This window comes from Dromiciops gliroides, chromosome 4, assembly GCF_019393635.1.
Source record: "Dromiciops gliroides isolate mDroGli1 chromosome 4, mDroGli1.pri, whole genome shotgun sequence".
NCBI classification, from domain to species: domain Eukaryota; kingdom Metazoa; phylum Chordata; class Mammalia; order Microbiotheria; family Microbiotheriidae; genus Dromiciops; species Dromiciops gliroides.
The window spans coordinates 14,706,252-14,728,127 of NC_057864.1; the positions used below are offsets into that span (position 1 = coordinate 14,706,252).

Consider the following 21,876-nt stretch of genomic DNA (forward strand, 5'->3'; position numbering starts at 1 on the left):
AGATGACTGAGTCACAGAGGCCAATTGAATTGCTGCCAATCAGAAAGCTAGTAAATGTTAGAGGCAGGATTTGAACCCAGATCCTGCATATTCCAGATCCAACCCTCTATCCATTTCAAGCCTCAGCTTTAGGGAGGAAGTGGGTAGAGAAGTGTACTGTGATGGCAACAGAATAGAGTAAAGTAAGGCTGGAGCTGGCCTAGATATATTGGGCCACGTGAGGGGGAAGGGGGTGAATAAGCATCTAGTAAATGCCTACTGTGTGTCAGGCCCAAGTTTTATATGACTGGATCCTCTCTGTAACCCTGCATGGTAGGCACCATGAACACTCAGCCATCAAGAGGTTATAGAAGCAGGACTGGAAACAGCTTTTAAAGGCCATTAAGACCAATCCCCTCATTTTACAGATGAGGAAACTGAGGCTCAAGGGATGAAGTGCCTTTCCCAAGCTGTCTCAAAACTGGGATTTGGCTCTGTCTACCATCTTGGCAGAAGCTGGAGGGGCTTGGGTTCCTTTAGCACAGGATTTGGAAGGTCGATGTCCTTTCCACATGAGGAAGTAGGATATCAGTTATAGCAATACACTGCACAGTGGTGATTAAACAATAAGGAACTATGTGACGACCGATGATCCAAAGCTGCCCCACACCCCTTTTTCTCATAGGCAGCCACTAGGGAAGAGAGCAGGGTAAAGCTGTGTGACCCTAAGCAAGTCACTTGTTCTCTTGCCTCAGGATAGCATTTACCTTGCAGGACTGTTGTGAAAGTGTTTAACACGGTGCCTGGCACAGAGTAGGTGCTTATTCCCTGCCCTCCTACCTTCCCCCCTTGCCCAGATGACTTTTGAGGCAGCTCCCAGCTCCAAGTCTGTGACCCTGGCATCCCCCCTCCCCCAGCCCTGGCACTGCATCCCACTCTATGATAGTGTTCCTTGTTAGGAACTTCTTCACCACTCCCACTCACACTTGGGCAGTGAGGAAATGAATGAATGAGGGTGTAAGGCTTCCCGAAGGCTCTGAGCCTATGTCTCTTTATTTGATAATAATAGTTAAAATGTATATAGCACTTATTAGGTGCTAAGAGCTTTACAATTATTATCTTATTCAATCCTCACAACAACCCTGAGAGGTAAGTGCTGTTATTACTTCCATTTTACAAAGGAGGAAACTGAGACAGATAGCAAGTAAGTGACTTACCCAAGATCACACAATTAATACATGTCTGAGGCTGGGTTTGAACTCAGGTCAGAGGGATAAGCTTTGTTCTGCTTGGTCCCGGATGGCTGAAGGAGAAGGAATAAAGGGGTCGTAGTCAAAGAGAGATGTTCTTGGCTCTTTGGAAGAAATGACATTTCAGTAATGAAGGGTGTCCCAAAGTAAAAAGGGCTGTCTCAGGTGGGTAGTGGGTTCCCCATCTTTGTTGTTCTTCAAACAAAAGCTGGATGACTATGTGGGGCATGTTATAAGAGGGGATTCCTGGTTAGGTCTAGGCTAGACATGGGGCAGCTAGGTGGTAGAGTGGATAGATCACTGGTCCTGGAGTCAGGAGAATCTGAGTTCAAATTTTACCATTAACACTAGCTGTGTGACCCTGGGCAAGTCACTTCCAATTACCTTAAACATCCAGGGCCATCTCCAGTCTTCCTGATATATATTGTGTTGGTGACCTTGCATGGCCCTCCCTCACTTAAATCCAATTCAGAGCAAGTCATGACATCACCCCTATGTCACGGTCCTCTTCGAGAATGAAGGACAAACAATAACGACAAGGCTATACTAGATGGTATTCCTTTGTGGGAAATGACAAAATACTCGTGTCGACCACGAGTCTCAGATAGAGTTTGCAAAGTAAGCTTGCCTCAGGGGGGTGTGTGGAAATTATTAAGCTCCTCAGGTGGAGGAGCGAATGTAGCAGTAACAGCATTATCTCCAGAGAGAAAACCAACCATGAATTCCTCCATTCCCTCAATGTTTTGGCTCTTGACACACTTAGCCCTGAGTGCAGCCTCCCAGCGAAGGTGGGCTAATGAGGCAGCAAGAACACTAATCACTTCCAGGGGACCCGAATTTGGAAAATGCCTCAGGTGCTTACTAGCTCAGTCACCCTATCCACCTCTCAGCCTGTTTTCTCATCTGTAAAATGGGAGTCATAAACCTGCACTACCCCTTCCCAGAGTGGTCATGAGGGAAGGACTTGGCCATTTAAAAAGTTCTATGTACATATGATGATGAGGTTCACAAACACGGACTAGGGGGAGGCAAAGGAGGCAGCTGCCTGGGGCAGAAAACCCTGTGGGAGCTGGAGGAGAAACTTTGGGGTTTTTTTTCTTCTCTTTCTTCTTCCCTAATTTTCTTCAGTGTGACCTCTCCCTCCTTGAGTTGCTGTCGCCAATATACTCATGACCTGGGAACCAGGTGTGGTTGTTTGTCCTTCATTCTTGAAGAGGACCATGACATCAGGGTGATGTCATGACTTACACTGAATTGGATTTAAATGAAGGACAGTTAGTTGTTCAAAGTCACCAACCTCACTCTCTCCTCCAGAGCCATCTGGGACCAGTGGCAAAATATGTATCAGGACGACCAGAAATGGCCCCAGATATATTTAAGGCAATTGGGGTGAAGTGACTTGCCCAGGGCCACACAACCAGTAAGTATCTGAGGTGAGATTTGAGCTCAGGTCCTCTTGACTCCTCACCACCAAGCTGCTCCAGTCCAGTGGCCAAGTAATGTCATCTTGTTCTAGGGCAATAGTAGAGGAAAGGATGTATTTATGAAATATTGTGAAAGGACATTTAGTAGTTGTGAGTCATAGAAGATTAAGCATTTTCTCCAGCTCCCATTGTTTAAAAAAAACACAAAGGAATCACCTGTGAGAGTCAGAGCAATCACAGTTATTTCCACCAAAGATAAAAGCCAAAAGCTCAACAAGATCACAGTTAAGCAGGGAAAACCTTTTAATGCTCCCTTCTCCACCAGAGACCCAACCTGAACTGAAGAGCACATCTGACGTTACCTAGGCAGGGCCTTGAAGGACAGGCACAGACTTCATTGGGACATAGGCATCTTTTGGAATACTTTTCATTAAGTGTAAGGAAGCACGTGCATGACCTCAGAGGCTCGTTTCTGTCAGGCCAGTGGTTTGATGAGGGAGATTGAAAGGACCGTGTTTGAGTTCACAATTCTGCCCTTGGGAGCATGGCTGTTGTTCAGGACATTGGCCGTTGTAAGGTTCCTTCCATTCCAACATTCAGTTCTAAGGCCCATTCCCACTCTGGCATTCTATGTTCTAGAGTCCTTTCCAGCTGTGACATTATATGGTCTAAGATACATCCCAGTTCTCTATCCTCTGTTCTAAGGCACTGCCCCCCACCCCATGCTCTAACATTCTTTATACTAAAGTCCCACCTACCTCTAACATTCTAGATCAAAGGCCAGTCTAACTCCAGCATCCTGTGTTCAATGATCCTTCACATCTTTGGCATCCTGTATTCTAAGATCCTTCTGAGCTCTAATGTTCTAAGGTCTCTTCTAGAGCTCTAACATTCTCTGTTCAAAGATCCCTTCTAGTTCTAATATCCTCTGCTCTAAGGCCTCTTCTAGCTCTAATATTCTATGTTCTAGGGTCTTTTCCAGCTCTGATGTCCTGTGTTCTAAGTTCCCTCCAGGTCTGACATCCCCTGTTCTAGGGTCCTTTCCAGCTCTGACATTCTCTGCTCAAAGTCGTATCCAGTTGTGACATCCCCTGTTCTAAGCTGCCTCCCAGCTTCAGTTGTAAGGTTTGCTGGAACTCTGACCGTCTCTGTTCTAAATGAGTTTTGACACTAGGAGCTCTGGGATCAAATGATCACAACTGAGCCACCAGATGCTCTCTCCCTCTGCCTCTGTGTTGCTAGACTTGGCAGCTTGCTTTCTTGGAGCATTAGCTTGACCTTTTGTGCTTTGGCGTCTCTGCAGGGTTTCTGGCCCCCCGAGTTCCCACTGCCCTAATACTCTTGGTATTTCTCGTAACACCCTTCAGGTGCTGGAAGGTTTTGGCCTTGAAGATTCGTTCCCACTGCCCTAATACTCTTGGTATTTCTCGTAACACCCTTCAGGTGCTGGAAGGTTTTGGCCTTGAAGATTCCTTCCTCTCCCACCCTCTGGTGCTGCCCACTGCCTGCCCTCCCCCGCCTTCTCCTTTGATGTGCTGTTTTCTCTCCAGCATGTGAGGCTATTCGCCGGAGGAAACCGGTCCAGAAATGAAAAGTATTCAAAGCTTCACCTCCACGTCGTCGTCTCTCTGATTTCTCTGGGCCGACGAGGCTCTGGTGGCCCCCTCCCTCATCCCCCCGGAGCTCTCAGCCATCTGTGTGGAGTAAGCAGCACATCCCCAGCAGAACAGAGCCAGCCAAGGGCTAATGGGCTACAGCTGCTCAAGGAAACAGGGGAAAACAAACCACAGGTGACTCGATTCAGCCAACTGGGTCAGGGAGTCGGCCTCCTTGGACAGGAAGCAGAAGGAAGGGAGGAGGAATGGAGGAGGAACAGAGGCAGCAGAAGCAGCGGTGGAACTTCCTGCCTAGAAACCTGCTCAGAGCTGGGCCCAGCTCTCCTCCTGCAGACGACAGTCCATCCTTGACCGTGCCGCCACGTTCCATTGCTCCATGGAAGAGGAGATGATGTTTTCTTCCTCTGGTTAATCAGTGGATCAGAGGCCCAAAGGCTCACTGGGGGGTCATCTTCTTTGAGCTGGTTCAATGGAGACCCCAGAAAACTGTCTTGGGCAGACTGGACAAGGGCCGTCGGCCTCCTGTTTGATCAAACAACGACTAACCAACAGGTGCAGGACTGCCAAATGATGTCAGAGGAAAGGAGGAATTGGTGTGTGAATTCGGTGGAATTTTCCTTTTTCCAGGTGATGGAGATGGCTTCAAGATGATTTTAAGGAGTTCCTGAGACCTTCCTTCAGGTGTCCGTCCAAGCGTAGCAGACCAACCTTGGAGGCCTTAGGGCTGTAGTGGAAGGGCCTCAGAGGTCATAGAATCATGGAGTTAGTAGAGCTCTATAAGGTCATGACTCCAACCCCATCCTCTTACAGATGAGGAAACTGAGGCTCAGGGCCATTTGGTGACTTATCTCAGGTCACCACAAGTGGGAGGGGTGGGATTTGAATACAAGTCCTCTGACCCTAAAGCCAGAATGCATCCAACCCTGTTGTGCTATATCTGTATTTGAACAAACACAAAATACAGGTATAACCACATCACTCCCCAGCTCAAGAAGCTTAGGGTTTAACCAACCAACACCATGGGAAGGATGTGCTGGCAGCTGGCAGTGCCTGAGAGTTAGGGAATGGAAGCCACTATGGTCACTTACAGTGGCTAGAGGACAGTTCTTAGGAGGTTGGGCTGGAGAATGGAGGAGTTACATGCCTGGGATCAAGAGTGAGGAGGAGATGATGGCTTAAGGTGGGAGGGAGAAACTCAAGTTGACACAGCTCTCATTGCTCCGTGAAGTGATGGCTATGCCGAGCCTATTGTCAACAGAGGTGATGACAAGATCTCTGCTTCAAACTGACAGATTGTTCCCTGAAGGCTTCATTGCATTTCCTCGTCCTGTAAGCAATGGCAGGAACAGACAAGATTCCTCAGCTCTTGTCTTGATGAGCATTTTCCTTGACACTTTGTATTAATCACCAGTTGGGGAATTTTTCTCTTTTGATGAAATGGGAACATGCATTTGAACTGGCACAATTACTAGGCAGCAATACATCTTTCAGGGTATCAACATATTCAGGGAGGGGCCCAGTTATATATGGTTAGGGGCAACATGGCATGTTGCATTTTTTCTTTTGAGAGCTATAGAAGGATCTGATTGCTAAGACAAGATTCATCTTTCCTCACACATAGTAGGTACCTCTAGGGCTTTAAGTAGTATGAGAGGAGATGGACTCCACTGACATGGAGAATCCACCAAACTTTTAGTAGCAAAGACACTACCAAGTAGTGTGTGCACTCATGTAGCAGCATAGAATTGCCAAGGGAAACAATCTGTTCCCTTTTTGTTTAACTGGATTTGCCTTAATTACGTCTTGTGTTATTTTCACATCATGGATTACATATTGGTTTGAGGATTCCATTCATGCTACTTGTCCTCAGTGTCAAAATTACTAGTTACTCATTTGAGTATCTTTTTGAATTTCTGGCTAACACTAATATGGAGCTTTACTGTTCACAAAGCACTTTGCATATGTTCATCTTGTTTTTACAACAAAACCCTGTGAGGTAGGTGGTAAAATTATCCCCTTTTATAGATGAGGAAACTGAGGCTGAGTTGTGACTTGCCCAGCATCACATAGCTATTGAGTCCCAGGATAATAGAGCAAACTACACACAAACACACACACATGCGCACATGTATATGTATAGACAAATAGATGTTTATGTGTAGAGACACATGTATATCTATATGTATAGATATATAAGTGCATATGTGGGTATATATATATATGTGTGTGTGTATATGTATATGCACACAAGTGTGTGTGAGAGTATAGCCAAGTTTTACTTTGAAATTCTCAAGGTCAATGATGCCTGCAATTTTGATGACTTCATTTAGTATCAAAGCAATGATTTGTTATGTTGTTTGGTTTGGAAAACTGGAATCACAAAATGTCCATGAGAGCATGCTAGATTTCTCTTCAATGAATTTGAATCCATAATCTAGAAAGTAGCAGACATTGATCACAAGAAAACTTGAAACATTTGTCATATAACTATTGGATTTTCTCATAGCATTCATGGACTCCTATACCAGCCAAAATTACTTAAAGGTCAAAATGATGGATATGATGGTACAATTAATATAAGGTTAGTTTCATTAAATGCTCATTGTGCTCTTATAATTTCTCCCAGACAGCCACTTATTTTGGTTTATTCCCTTATAAGCTAACAGCAAATGTGATAAGGAATATTGTCTAAATGAAATATATGTAAAGTGTTTTGAAAATCTTAGCCTTAACAAATGTGAGTTTTGTGATTCTTGTTGCCACATTCCAGCATGGCACGGTAGTTAAGGAACTAGCCTTGAAACCAGGAAGACCTGGGCTCATGGACTACCACCAGCATACACTGACAGTGTGACCCTGAGCAAGTGATTTTAACTTTAGTACTCGGGCACCTCCCCCAGGCAGAGATGGTGCTGGCCTGAACTGGTAGAAGGAGGTCCCTCACTCGGTAGTTTCCTAGACTAGTGCAATCAAAAGTCCAGTTCCCCCCTGCCCTGCATTCTCGTTCCAACCCATTTTCTTTACCAAACATGCATTGTTTTGGTGCCATCAAAAAAGTCATCAAAGAAATTATTGTTACTCTAATTATTTCAATCTCCCCCAATTCTGTCATAGTAAGATTCAAGAAATGCTGACATTTTATATTAAAAATGTTTTAATAAACAGCAGCATAAAATAATCAGTGTGTAATATCAACTCTGGTGTGTGGAATACAAAATGCATATATTCTCAATATAAAATAGGCTTTCTTAGTACATTTCCATGCTCTTCTAACTGAAATGCCCATAATTAATAAATCAAACATCAAGGAATACAGTGATTAAAATGCATGCAGTGAAAATAAGAAAACACGGTCAGGGCAATCGATCCAAATATTGCCGTGAGAGATTAGAAGAAAATCTACATCATTAAAAAATAAGAGAAACAGAGGAGATAGAAAAGGCAGAACTGTATTTCCATTTCTGCAATACAAAACGTGGACATTGTTTTGTGCAAAAAAAGATATGAAGACAAAGGCATCTTACCGAAAAGCGTTGTCAATGGAGCAAGTGATATTTTTCAGTTTGTGAAAAAATACTTTTTGTACAAAACAGAGATACCACGATGTCCTACCATGGCATGTTTAGATTTTCTTAGAAGTGGTTTCAAAATCCAGAAGGCTTGTACCTGAATGTAGCACAGTAATTCTACAAATGCTGAAAAACAATGCCATACTTCTTTAAAAAAAGGTAGCTCAAAATTATGTTACTTCGCTGTTATAATTTCCCCCCCAAAGGATTGCTAAATGGCTCATGGAATGCTAATTTCCCTTTTAGGGACTGCTGGAAAAACTCAGATTCACTAAATTCTGTATTTACCTAAAATAAATATTCTTGGAAAAAATGATTGTCATATGAACATATATAAAAATTGTGGTTTGAAGAATCACCAGTAAACAGTTGCATAGCAACAAAAGGAAGCAAATATCTTGCCCTAATTAACCTACCTAAAAATGAAGACACGTAACTTCTGAGTAAGCTTATTCATGCCTTTAAATCAATGAATGTTAATTCTCATAGCCTCACAGTGACACGAATAAATTCTATTTACCAGTTTGGATAAGTTATTTTCTGGGTAATTCAAGAGACAGCATTTGGGAAAACCCCAAGACATTTTTCTGAACATGTACTTGCTTTGTTCTTCATCCTAGAACTATTTTTAAAATGGAAACATCAAGATGTTTCCACTTCTTTCGTGTTAAATATTGTTTGCAAGATCTACTTCACATCCTATAAGTCTCTTTAATGGTTTTTTAAAAATATATATATAAGGCACTGCTCTTAGAAAAAGGTAATGTTTTCCCAAGAGAAACAAAAATCAAATATAAAAGTCCTTTCTGTGTAGAAACATGAAACCTATGCAAATTCCAAACTCAGTAAAATTTGTCTGGCTGGTAAAGTTCTTTTACTCCATACCCTATACCTCCATCTGTGTATACTAGATAATATCATGTTGCTTCTATTTAACAGATTAAATAGTCCAGTTATTGGTTGTCTATAAAATGAGAATCCTGGATATCCATTAGAATTCCACCGGAAGTGGGGGAGTGGATTATGATAATGTAATTGTCATATAGGAATCATAATTTCTGGATTCCAATCAACTTCCAACAAGCACAGTCATTTAAATATTGGGATGGGGGGGGAGGGTGCAGCTAGGTGTTGAAGTGGATAAAGCACCGGCCCTGGGTTCAGGAGGACCTGAGTTCAAATATGGCCTCAGACACTTAACACTTGCTAGCTTTGTGGGCAAGTCACTTAATCCTCATTGCCCTGACCCCCCCCCCAAAAAAAAAAGGATCTGAGAAAAGCCCATTGGACATTTCCAGCTTGTTTAAAAGGCATCACTTTAATTAACTTAGCAAGAAATTTGGTTATTACCAAGGTCAGGCGGAGGGAAAAAAAGGGAATCCAGATTAATTGTTGGTTAACTGTCTCGTTGGTGTTATGATTCTCTGACCTCTTGACAATGTATAAATACAAAATAGGGAAGGGGCATTCAGCCGGTGCCAAGACACCATACAACACTCATTGGCCTTGTCAGTCCAGAAGAGCATTTCTAGAGACACTCTAGCCTCTATGCTTTGGGACCTGAATCATGCCTAGAGATCATTTTCATTTTCATCATCCCTTCAGTTTATATCATCTACTGTATCAGGACATGTGTTATGAAATAATCAGGACCCTGTCAGCATTTATTTCTGCTCCCATGCCTGACATTCCTGCACCCAAAGTTATTACAGGGGCTGGAGTAGAATAAGTACATTGAAAATTGTCCAGCTCCAGCACGACTGAATCAGGGGTCATGAGAACCAGCAGAAGGCCTTACATCCAACAAAAAGCATGGGCCCCTCACTCTGGAGAAAACCCATAGAAAAATGATGAAAACATTTCATGGCTCATCTCAAATCCTGTATTTTAATCTTGTTGGTCTCAATTCCCTTACTTTTTTTTTTTAATGGTGAGGAATGGAGTGGCTAGTGGTCTATCAAGTATTAGAGTCAGGAAGACTTGGGTTCAAGTCTTTCCTGCCTTTAGCCGGGTGATCTTGGGTGAATTACTTAGCCTCTCATTTCCCCAGGCAACTTTCTAAGGCTGAGTTACAGCCAAGTGGCCCAATCGGCAAGAGTGTAGGGAAAGTCTAAAATGGGAGTTCCCTACATGATGAAATCACAGGTCTGGACCAAAAGAAAAAAAGTAAACACCAGTATTCTATACCCACGTGCATGATGCTTAAATTGAACCAAAGTCTTATCTTTTCTGAACATGAAAATAAACATGGTGATCACACAAAAGCTACTGGATAGACTTTGGGGAATATGAAAGCCACTGGATATCCAAAGCTTTCTTTGACTTGCTTTGATATTCCATCCTGACATTTCTTTGAAAGTGACTCTTCATTGGATGATAGTTTTAGGTACTTGCACCAATCCTGGTGCCAGGTTACACAACATGACAATGTTCAAGGCACAGTAGGAATAGACTATAAATTCCTTGGGGGCAGGGACTGTGTCACTTTTGTCTACGTATTCCCAGCACTTAGCACATGATAGGTGCTCAATAATTTTTGTCGAGTAAATAAATGATTTTTTTTTTTTGCTGTCTGTTATCTGCCCATTCTGCTAAGCACACAGTTACACTTCACAGAAGATACTTGTTGCAATGTCTGCTAAACAATCAAAAAATCTTACCTTAATAAAATATTTGAATATAAATCTTTTCTACGGCTTTCTAGTTTGTATTGTATATCATATTTATAAAAAACAAAACAAAACCAAACCCAAACATTGCGTTTTACAGTTCTGCAGAAATCATTGATTCAGTGTGTCCGTGAATATTTGAGTCCCCTAGTAAAGATGGTTGCTTTGAGTCTATCTTATAAGGTTTCTGAGATTTGTTTCCAAAAACGGTTATGCCAATTCCACTCGGATGATTTGGGAGGGACACATGGGATAGCAAAGGGATGTTCGCCTCCTGATTGGATCCCGAAGAGGGCAAGCTAGTCACGTGACCAGTGCTTGTGGAGCCACTAGCACTACTGGGCGAGCGGCTCTTGGGAGGGGGACAGTGTTGAATGACTCTAGGTGGGCCTTGGGGCTGGTAGTGGGTTGCTGGAAAAGCAGCGTATCCGGGAGGTATCGGGTACCCATTGATGGGGATGAATCGTTGGTTTTGAGGTATAGGGGGACCAATGAAACCAGCGATCTGGCCCTGAGGTATCCCCTGCGCTGGAAACATGTAGTTGGGATATCTGGGGTTACTGAGATTGCTGATGGGGCTCGCGCTGAGGGACGTCGTCTGGGTGGTGGCATTGCCGCCGGAGGGTGAGGTGGAGCTGGTGTGACTGGAGATCCCTTCCCAGGACCGGAGTCGGACGTGGATGTCCTTGAAGCGCGGTCTCCTGGAAGGAACCTCGTTCCAGCATTCCGTCATCAGGTTGTACATCCTGGGAGGGCAGTCTTCGGAGCACGGCAGGAGCTGCCGCTTTCTGACCATCTCAACCACCTCCTGGTTGCTGAAGCCGTAATAGGGCTGGAGGCCGAAGCTGAAAATCTCCCACAAGACGACGCCGAAGGACCAGATGTCCGAGTCGGAGGAGAACTTGCCGTACATGATGGCTTCAGGGGGCATCCAGCGGATGGGCAGCAGAGACTTGCTCTGCACTCGGTAATAGTCGGCCGAGTAGATCTCCCGGGACAGCCCCAGGTCCGAAATCTTCACGTGCAGCTGCTCGCAGATGAGGATGTTGCGAGCGGCCAGATCCTTGTGCACGAAGAAGTGGCCGGACAGGTACTCCATCCCCGCGGCGATTTGGGTGGCGATGTGCAGGAAGTCCCCGTGGTCCAGGCTTGACTTGACCGTCCCGTCTTCGTCGCTGCTGCAGCCCACGTCGGAGTGCGGGGACCTCATGATGAGGAACTCGTGCAGGTCGCCCTGGTTCGTGTACTCAAACAGCATGCACACGGGCTGCTCCTGGGTGACCACCCCGAGGAGGCAGACGATGTTGGGGTGGTGGAGCTCCGCCATGAGGGAGGCTTCCTGCTGGAACTCTGCCCACTGCTGCGGGTTGTTAAAGTCCTTCAGGGTTTTGATGGCCACCAGCTGAGCGTGGTCCATTCCCGGGAGGTAGAGATGCCCCTTGTAGATTTTCCCGAACGCGCATTCGCCCAATTCTTCCATGAAACGGACGGCCGACAGAGGCAGCTCTTTGGCTTTGCTCTGTGGAGAAAAATAGGTACGTTCACGTGAGTTGAAAAAAGATTCTTAACGCAAATTTCCCTGGACCCCGAAGTCCTCTTCCCGCTGTCCCGTGACCTGGTCAGGCCACGCCCCGAGTTCTGTTTTCGGTTCTCTCGGAATCTGACCATTCTGCCTGCGCAACTTTGGAGCTCAGTCCTCGCCTGTCTTATCTTTACACATTCACGCTTGGTAATATCAGGCCCCACGGGTTCAACCGTCATGTCTATGTAGATCAGTCCATGTGTGGAACACTTCCTCCTCTGCTCCAACTACTGACTCCCCTGACTTCCAACCAAAATCCCATCTTTTACTGGGAACCTTCACCATCCCATTTGAATGCAAGAGCCTTCCCGCTCTTAATTATTTCCTATTTATGCTGTATATATACACATATTTTGGCACGTTGTCGCCCCCATTAGATTACAAGCTCCTTGAAGGTTTTGCTTCCTTCCCTGATGATGGGTGGATAGATCCCTACTCCACATATTCGGTCCTCACCTCTCTACTTAACTCTTATCTTTCATCTCTAAATGCTGGCTGGATACCTCCACCTGGACATACCATAAGGAACTAAAACTCAGTATGTGCAAAAGAAACCACTGATCTAGCCTCCGTGAATCCATCCCATCCCCTAAATTCTTTTTCTTTCAAGGTCATCCAAGTTGACAACCTTGAAGTCATCTTCTCTCTCACTCTCTTCCCCACCCCTACCCTCATCCAATTCATTACTAAGTCTCACGTCCACTTTCCACCTAAACTGTCTGACTTGCTAATCTCTGTCAAAAGAAACATTCCATCTCCTCTCTCTTTCTCTCCTTCCTTCTATTACTTAGATGCCTGGCCTCCTTTAACCCTCTGCTCCAGGGGCCCTTTTCTGATCCCCAAACTGGGCCGTCCCCTATTTATTTAGATATATTTTTTATTGAGTTAGCTATGTACATGCTGTTTCTTCCCAATAGGCTCCCTGAGGACAGGGATTACATTTGCTTTTGTCATCATCTTCCCTTATCAGCTAGGATGACATAAGACCTGGAATAGGTTACTGTTCATGTTTCTTATTAATAAAAACTTACATTTCTATATTTTCCAAAGCTTAGCAGAGTTCCTGATACATAGTTTGTCTAAATAAATATTTTTCTCCTTTCCTTCCTTCCTTCCTTCCTTCCTTCCTTCCTTCCTTCCTTCCTTCCTTCCTTCCTTCCTTCCTTCCTTCCTTCCTTCCTTCCTTCCTTCCTTCCTTCCTTCCTTCCTTCCTCCCTCCCTCCCTCCCTCTCTCCCTCCCTTCCTTCATTGAGCTAAAGTAATGTCAAGGGCATATCTTTGGAGGGCATCCTGTGGTTGAAAATAAAGATAAAGAGTATCCTTGATATCTTTTCTTTCAGGGTCCCTTAAGTATTATACCAGGATAGAAATGGATTCTTTCTCACACTCTGTTTTCTTATGGTGAATATGGCTGTTTTCATTTTTGACTCAGAAAAGTGACTGGTTTTCTCGAGGGGAAGGGTTTTGCTTAGACAACACGGGGCTCACTGCCTAGAGGAACTCAGCTCTGTTTGAAATCAGAGAAGGCTGCTGGCTAGCAAACCCAGTTTGATCTAGAGCGTCTCAAGGGTAAGCCAAGGACTTGACAATTGGTATGGCCATTGGGTCGAACGCCAGTTCTCAGCCAACCTGCTGGAACAAAATTGTCCTTTCTCTTTCTTCTGACACTCGAAGGGATTCCAAGTTCCCTCCAGTCCTATGTATCACATCACTTCATAGGGGTCAGTGGAAGATCACTGGCAAATCCAATCTGTGACTATACCTCCCTGGGAAATTCCATCATCTCAGAGTCAGAATGGATCTCAGAGGCAACCGAGTCCAACCCAAACATAGTAAGAATTACGCTACACCATGTCCCATGGTGTCCGAAAGTTGAAGGGAAAAGGCTGTTGGATTTGGAAGTTGGAGGACCTGCTTCTCTTTGTGTGACCTCAGTCAAGTCATTTAAGGTCCGGACCTCAGTTTCTTCATCTGCAAGTTGGACTACATCACGAATAAGGACCTCAGGTCTTATGATTCTAGGACTCCTAGACTCAAAGACAGCCCATTCTGCTTTGGGACACATTTAATATTCATGGTCCGCTCCCCTACTTTTACAGGAGAGCAAACTGAGACTGGGTCTCTGTTAAGTTTTTCCTTTTCCTCAAGAGATATGAAAAGACCCCAAGATGTTGTTATCTAAGGGGTTCCTCCAAGACACCTGTAAACTGGTCAAGGACGCAGTTCCCTCAAAATGTGAGCATTGGCCTTCATCATCCATAGAAACCATAAAAAGACAATTTGCATTTTTAAAATTCTCAAGCTCCTCCTTGGAGATGAATTTTTGAATTTCCCATAAATCCCATACTCATTTAAGAAATCATAAACCGCTTCCACAGCAGTCAGTACGGGGGATGGCCGGAAATTAGCCTTATTGTTCAGGAACAGCTGGTTCACGTTAGGCAAATCCTTTAGGCTAAACTTGTTTAGGTCTGGCATATTGTAAATTATATTTCAGTAATGAAAGTGATGTGACCTCCGGCTGACCTCCAGCGGGGTCTGTCTGTTTGAACCAACGTCCTGTGGAAAAGTATGAAAGAAGATGAAGTCATAAACTTTTGGCAGCTCCATTTTGGTGCATTTCAAGGGAAAAGGGGGTTATAAATCTGCCGGGCTTTTGTTTGACAAGTATTTGTCATGTGGGGCTGTACGAGATGTAAAGAAGTGTAAAGTACACAGGCAGCCCCCCTGCCAAAGTAAACGGAGTACAAAGGAAGACGGGGATGAGGGAGCGCCCGGCCCCTATCTCTTCATCAGCGCCTTCCATTAGCCCAAGGACAAGATGGGCCCAGTTGGTTCAACACACTAAGGCAACCCAGCCCCTTGGAAGTGAGAGGGGCTTTCATTTCATTGTTAACATTTGTATTTCCCAAAGTCAACACACATCCACCTTGGTATGGTTCAAAAGTTCTCTCTCTCTCTCTCATGGTCTCACTGTGTCTCCATCTCTATTCCCCTCCCCTCCCCTCCCCTCCTCTCCTCTCCTCTCCTCTCCTCATTGCACGTCTCTCAGACCAGGGGCTCTCAGACAGAAAGGAGGGTGAGGTGCTCCTGCCTCTGGGACGGAAGGACCGGCCTGGTTGGTCTCACGTGACATGTGAGAGGATTGATGACGGCGATGATGATAACAACAACGAGGACAACAATTAGCATTTGTTGCTCTTTAAGGTTTTGTTTTTGTTTTGATGAGGCAGTGAGGGTTAAGTGACTTGCCCAGGGTCACACAGCTAGGAAGTGTCAAGTGTCTGAGGCTGGATTTGAACTCAGGTCCTCCTGACTCCAGAGCCAGTACTTTATCCATTGAGCCACCTAGCTGCCCTGCCCTTTAAGTTTTGCAAATATTTAATTGGATTCTCCCAATAGCCCTGGGAGGCCAACTCCAGTTGTCTTGATGTCTATATTCCACTGGACCCAGATGGCTCTGGAGGAGAGAGTGGGGCTGGTGACCTTGCACTGCCCTCCCTCATATCAATTCACTGAAAATCCCGACATCACCACAATGTCACAGTCCTCTTCTAGAATGAAGGACAAATAACAGTAATAACAACCCTGGGAGGTCGATGCCATTAACATTTTATAGATGAGGCAAGTAGAGGTTAAAGGACTTGCCCAGAGTCACGCAACTAGTAGACACCTGAGGAGAAATTTAAACTCGGGTCTTCCTGACTCCAGGTCCAGTGCTCTGTGTGCCGTGGCACCCCCAAGCTACCTAGTAGTAACAAGAGGCGGTCCTGGGTTGGTAGAGGTCCTGAGTGTCAATAGCGCCTCTCCTGCTTACTCAGGGAAGCTCACTGGGCCTCATTTTCCTCATCTGTAAAAAGGAGGATTAGACTGGGTGGTGTGTAGGATCTCTCCTCACTCTGGCTCTAGGATCTATGAATGAAGGAAGGCTCGGTTGCTTCGCCCCATGTGACTTTGAGCATGTCACTTCCTCTCTATGGGCATTAGTTTCTTCCTGTGCTAAATGAAAGGGCTAGACCAAATGACCTTTGAGATCCATTCTGATTCTAGGATTGGGGATTCTATCATCCTCTTGACATAATTCCACCAGGTGGTCCAGGCAGTCAGGAACGGATGAGCTCTGGCCAAGGGGCAAAAATGTTTTTTAGCTAAGCCGACTGCTTGTTCTGGGAAGCCATGACAGGATTTCTTAGAAAACTCTTCTCAGCAAAACAACCTGGAAAGCCACTGGTACTGAGACCCATTCCACAAGCTCAGTGGGCTCTCCACATCTTATTAGAAACATTATAGGATGCAGAGATGGAACAAGGCATCCGTGCTTGCTTGGGTGTGGTCTATGCAGTGCTTGTTCCGACTGGGCCCACCAAATTCGAACCTACAAAGGAGGAGTCCCAAGTCCCAGGGAAGGAGCCCTTACCCTGGAAGTTTGAGGCAGAACCCATGGGATCAAATCCTGTCTCAGGTAATGATGACTGTGAGATGCTGGATAAGTCACCTCTCTCTGCCTCAGCATCTTCTCGAAGATTATGTGGACCAGATGGTGACCTCTGGGCTCCTGTCTGGGTCCAGGGCTGTTACCCCCGATCTAAGAGAGTGATAATCTACTTATCAATTATCTGCCTGTCTATCATCTGTCTATCTGTCTGTCTATAAACTATCTTTCTGTCTTTCTGATAACACATAGAGGTCATTAATAAAACTGATTTTAAAAGGAAACTTTACTCAACTATTGGTGCTGTGGATCCATATGAAGGTTTCTTTCCTTTCTTCCTTCTTTCTCTCCAATTCTTTCTTTTTCTTTCTCTTCTTTCTTTGTCTTTGTTTCTTTTCTTTCTTTTCCCTTCTTTCTCTTTCTTTCTTTCTTTCTTTCTTTCTTTCTTTCTTTCTTTCTTTCTTTCTTTCTTTCTTTCTTTCTTTCTTTCTTTCTTCCTTTCTTCCTTTCTTCCTTTCTTTCTGCCTTTCTTTTCTGGTTCTTATGTAAACAGGCTCAAAATTGTGAAACCACCGCCTGTACTCATAAGCGGAAATAGCTGGATTTTCAAAGGCTCAGAGGCCCCCTCCATGCTCTCTCTGGAGGCTGTGGACTCTGCCGAAGGCAGCAGCTAAGTGGCCTGGGCTTAGGCAATGCAGCCCTTGTTCCCTGCTTCCAGTCCAGGGTGGGCTTCCGCAGACGTCTGGCCATATTCAGGCCTTTTCCCAGCTTGGATGGGGAGGACCTTCAGGAGTTGAGTTTTCCAGCACAATGCTTGGTTTCCAGGGAGAGTGTCTTGGATACCACTTTTTGTCAGATACATCCTCAAGGGCCCCTCCTGCTTGGAGGGGGCTGGAGCCCTAACACTTTGGGATTTGAAGGGGGTCTCAGGGGCAATCTCATCCCAATCTAGTCCAAAAGACTTCCAACTGCAACTTCCTTGAGAGTTGTCATCCCATCTTGGTCTAAAAGACCTCTAGGGAGAGGGAACCTTCTGACTCCACAGCACCCCCCCCCACCCCGCCCCAGGACAGGACAGGACCTACAGCTTAGAGTTCTTCCCAGCAGGCCACACTGTCCCTGCTAGAGGCGCATGTCTTTCCTCTTCTATTAGAGGAATAACTAGGGTGGGGTGACAGGGTCTTTAACCCAAAGTGCCAACATCAAGGGCACTTCCTTCTTTAGGTGGTCAGATCTCCCAACTGGTCTCTTGAGTGGTGTCATCCTGGGGTGTCCTTCCCATTTTTCGGGGCCCACCTTATTCTACCATGATGCTCTCCATGTCTTGTCCATCTTAAGGGGATTGGGGTTCTCAGGAACGCTGTGAGAGCTAGAGTCCAGTGTGAGTGTTTTCACTTTTTCCGACATCAGACCCAGCACTTGACACCAATGAATGCTTGATGACTGACTGACTGACTATCAAAGGTCTTCCCTCACTCTTGGGAGAATTATAATCCTTGAACTTCTGTGTCCTATAATATCCCTTTGAGCCTTACATCTTGCTACACCCCCTCCCCAAGTGTCATTGCCCTGGAACAGCTGCCCCATGTGATGCTTTGAGACAAGAAGAGAAGGGGGTCAGCTAGGGAGGAGAGCCGGGCTGAGCAAGGCCCACCCAGCATCTGAGGCAAGGGCTTTGATCCCTCCACAGATCCCCGGGATATCCCATTTAGGAACTCTGGCCCAGCTGACTTCATAGGAGGGGTCTGAAATCACTCTGGCTTTGCAGTTGTATGAGAGGAGGGGACGGCAGAGCAGGAGAGAGAGAAGGGGGGCCCTGCTTTCCTTTGTCCCTCTGAGAGAACAGATTTCCTTTGTTTCAAGAAGAAGAAAAAGAAAAAATGGTCACTCAATAGAATCCTGATGGGCTGTGAGAACAAGAGGCTGCGTCAGCATCACTGCAAGCTCCTTGATTCCTGGGCCTGGGCACACAGTAGGCAGTTCATAAATGGAATTAGAACCTACAGTGCTGCATCTAGACCACCCTAATTGGGCACTGCAAGATCTTTGTGAGATAGGTGCTATTTATTATTCCCATTTCACAGATGAGAAGGCTGAGCTTCAGCGGGAGAGGACCTGGCAAAGGTCACACAGCTGCTAAATGCAGGCAGTGCCCAGGCCTTCCTGACTCTAAGTTTCCAGAGCTATTTGGAAAGAGTAGATGAAAAAGTGTTTACTGGGTGCCCTGTGGTAAGGACTGGGGACAAGTCACAAAAGCAAAGACGGCGCCTGCTGTCCGCATGCTTACCTTCTAATGGGGGAAACAACAGATTTCCCGCTGCCAATATAAGGCATATGCTAGGAGAAAGGGGCTGCAGCTCTCACATTCTGAAGGGCTCTCGGAGATTAACTAGCCCAATCTCTCCATTGGACAGGAGGGCAGCTGAGCCCCAGAGAGGGCAAAGGACTCATCCAAGGTCACAAGGGCTGTGAGAGCAGAGCCAGGATTTGTGACTCCCAAGCCAAGGCTGCTTCCACTATTGAGTGCTTGGCAACAAATCTGTGGTCACTCTGCCAGGAGAGGCAGAAAGCCAGGTCTCCCTAAGACCAGCCTGGGACCCCTTTCCTCTCTCGGGCTTCCTCTGGGGCTCACTGTCCTGAACAAAAGGCAGCGGCCCAACAGAGCAAAGCAAACCCCAAACAAGTCTGTCCCTTTTTAAAGCTTTGTTGTGGTAGCATCCGGCTGGAGTTTACCTTTCCACCCACAGTAACCCGAGCAAGCTCCCATGTGATGCTGGCCCCAGGGGCTCAGAGAGGCATGCTTCCACCATAGCTATCCCACCCGGATGGAACTCGGCCAGCTCTGTCTGTCGCCTCTTATCACTGCCTGGGCTGTTTGGAGCTGCTTTCCAACCCCCCCCCCCCAAGGAGCCCCCTCTCCTCCCCTTCCTCCTCCCGACACCCAGAGGCATCTTTGCAGCAAAGCCTGTGAAGACAGATGGAAACAGATAGTGTGCACAAGACCAGATAAAAGGGGGAATCTTAGGGTGCCTGGTTAGGAAATTGCTAATTTTCCATGGCAGGGCAGCAGAGTGGGGGCAACTTCCTAGTTCCTGGTGCCCTGAGCCAGGACCAAGAATGAGAAAGGCGGCAGCCACTGTGGGTATGACACATGGGAAGGGAGAGGAAGGACAGGTCTACGAGTGCAAGGAAGCACGTCTGTTGTAAAACCTTTCTGTAGATCTCCGGTTTCCTCTGAGCCCCTTCCTCTTCATTCCAGTGCCTTTGCTTGGTGAATTATTTCCCATTTATCCTGTCTAGAGCTGGTTTGTAAAGAATTGCTTCCATGGTGTCTCCCCTACTGACTCGGAGCTCCTTGAGTGCAGAGGCTGGTTCTTGTCTTTCTCTGCGAGCCCAGATTTTAGCACAGCGCTTAGCAGGCGCATAATAAATGCTTGTTGACTTGACTAGGAAGCTCAGATGAAGCACTGGGGGTGTTTAGACAGTAGAAGTCTCAGGGCACCGAGTTATCATGGGAAGAATGGAATGGGGTTGTCCTGCATGGTGCTAGAAAATGGGTGGATGTCCCAAAAAGGCTGATAGCAGCTCAGAGTAAGGACAAACTCCCTACCAATGGAGGGAGTGCAAAGGGAAATGGGCTGCCCTGGAAGGTAGTGAGCCCTCCGTCATCCGAGGTCTTCCTACTTGTCAGGGATATTAGAGAAGGGATTCTTGCTCAGGTCCAGGTCTGGGACTGAAAGGGCTTCTTAAAGCCCCGTGTTTGGCCCCGGATGTGAACAAAAGGACATAATCCCTGCCCTCAGGAAACTTATTGCATGCTAGGAGGGCCACCAAGCACACTGAGAAGGGGATTGATTACTAGACTGAGAGTAATGGGGCAAAATCAGCCAGTCAACAAACACCCGCGAAGTGCCAGGCATTGTGCTAAGCACAAGGGATACAAAGAAAGTAAAAGTGTGGGGTTCCTGCCCTCAAGGGGCTCACATCCTAACGGAGAAGACAAACTGAGAACCATGAAGCCCCATACACTCCACCTACTGCAACTACAAAGATCAATACAGTGTAAATGGAAGGTAAAAAGGCTCAGTGAAGATGAACAGGGAAATCTGAGGAAGGAGCAGATGGTTCTGGCTGGGGGAAAGAGGGAAAGATTCAGGGAAACTGAGGCACTTAGCTGGAACCTTGAAAGGAGTGAAGGATTTTTGGCAGCAAAGGAGATGAGGAGGTTGTGGTTCCAAGCATGGGTTTGCTGGCCCATAGGTATTTATTTTCTGATGAGTTTGATTCATGAGTTGAACAAAGATTTATCACATATTATATCATATATCATATATCATGTATCGTATCATATCATATGCTATATCCCATTATATTATACATCGTACTGCATGATATCACATGATGAGAAGAACGGACATGTATGTAACACTTTCAGGTCTGCAGAATACAAATGGTCTCATTTGAGCTCTGTAACAACACTGTGAGGAAGGGATTCTAGGCATTATTATCCCCATTTTACAGACAAGGAAACTGAGGCCCAGGAGGTCAGCCAGCCAAAAAGCTGTGAGAGGTTCAGACCTGCACAGAGACCAACAGAGAGGGGAGCAGGGCTGCCAAACTGAGGGAGCCCGTTTTCAGAGGTACCCTGGGGTGTAGGATGTCTCATCTCTCAGCTCTGCTGGTCCCTGACTCTATAGTGCTTATGTGCGTGTGTGAGAGCACACCCATGCACACTCATATGTGTGTCCCTTCTTTGGAATCTGGTGGGTCCGAGGACTCCTTTTGGGCCCGGGCCCTCTGAGCGGCTTTGGAGAGAGTCTGTTTACATTTCGGGAACTCTCGTTAAGGTTCTACAGAATTCTTTGTGCCTCTTCCAGGAAAGGGACTCAGTAAGAAGCAAAACAAACAAGTGAAAAACTCCAAAGAGACCCGAGCCAAAGCTCTTGGGAGGAGAGAAAACAAAAGGAAACAAAACGAGTTCGTGCTCCCGCTTCCCCCCTCCCCTTGCCAGCGAAACCCTCCCCAGGCGATCTTTTTCCCTGGCCACCAAGGACACTAAGAGATTTGTCTAGCCTTTGCCTGGAAGGGAGGCCTGTGGAAATGAATACCTTCATTCATTCCACAAGCACTTATGAAGCACCTACTAAGTACCAAGCATTCTACTAAGTACAGAGACAAATACAAAACAATCTCTGCCCTCAACAAACTTGAATTCCACCAAGGGAAACAACATGTATACATGTGAGGAAGCATAAAACAGATTGGAAGTAAATACAATGCAATTTTAGGGAGAAAGCTCTAAGACAGAGGGGATGGGGAGAGATCAGGAGAGGCTTCATAGAGGAGGTGGTGTTT

At 45.9% G+C, this 21,876-nt stretch overlaps 1 protein-coding gene across 1 annotated transcript in view; it reads right to left on the reverse strand.

Moving 5' to 3' along the window:
* Positions 1-10,318: 10,318 nt before the first annotated feature.
* Positions 10,319-21,876, reverse strand: part of ROR1 (receptor tyrosine kinase like orphan receptor 1) — a 348,021-nt gene continuing 336,463 nt past the window's right edge. Inside the window, exon 9 of the mRNA XM_043999765.1 lies at positions 10,319-12,026. Within this exon, the coding sequence (XP_043855700.1) occupies positions 10,602-12,026 (1,425 nt within the window). The 3' untranslated portion in view covers positions 10,319-10,601. The remainder of the gene's footprint in view (positions 12,027-21,876) is intronic.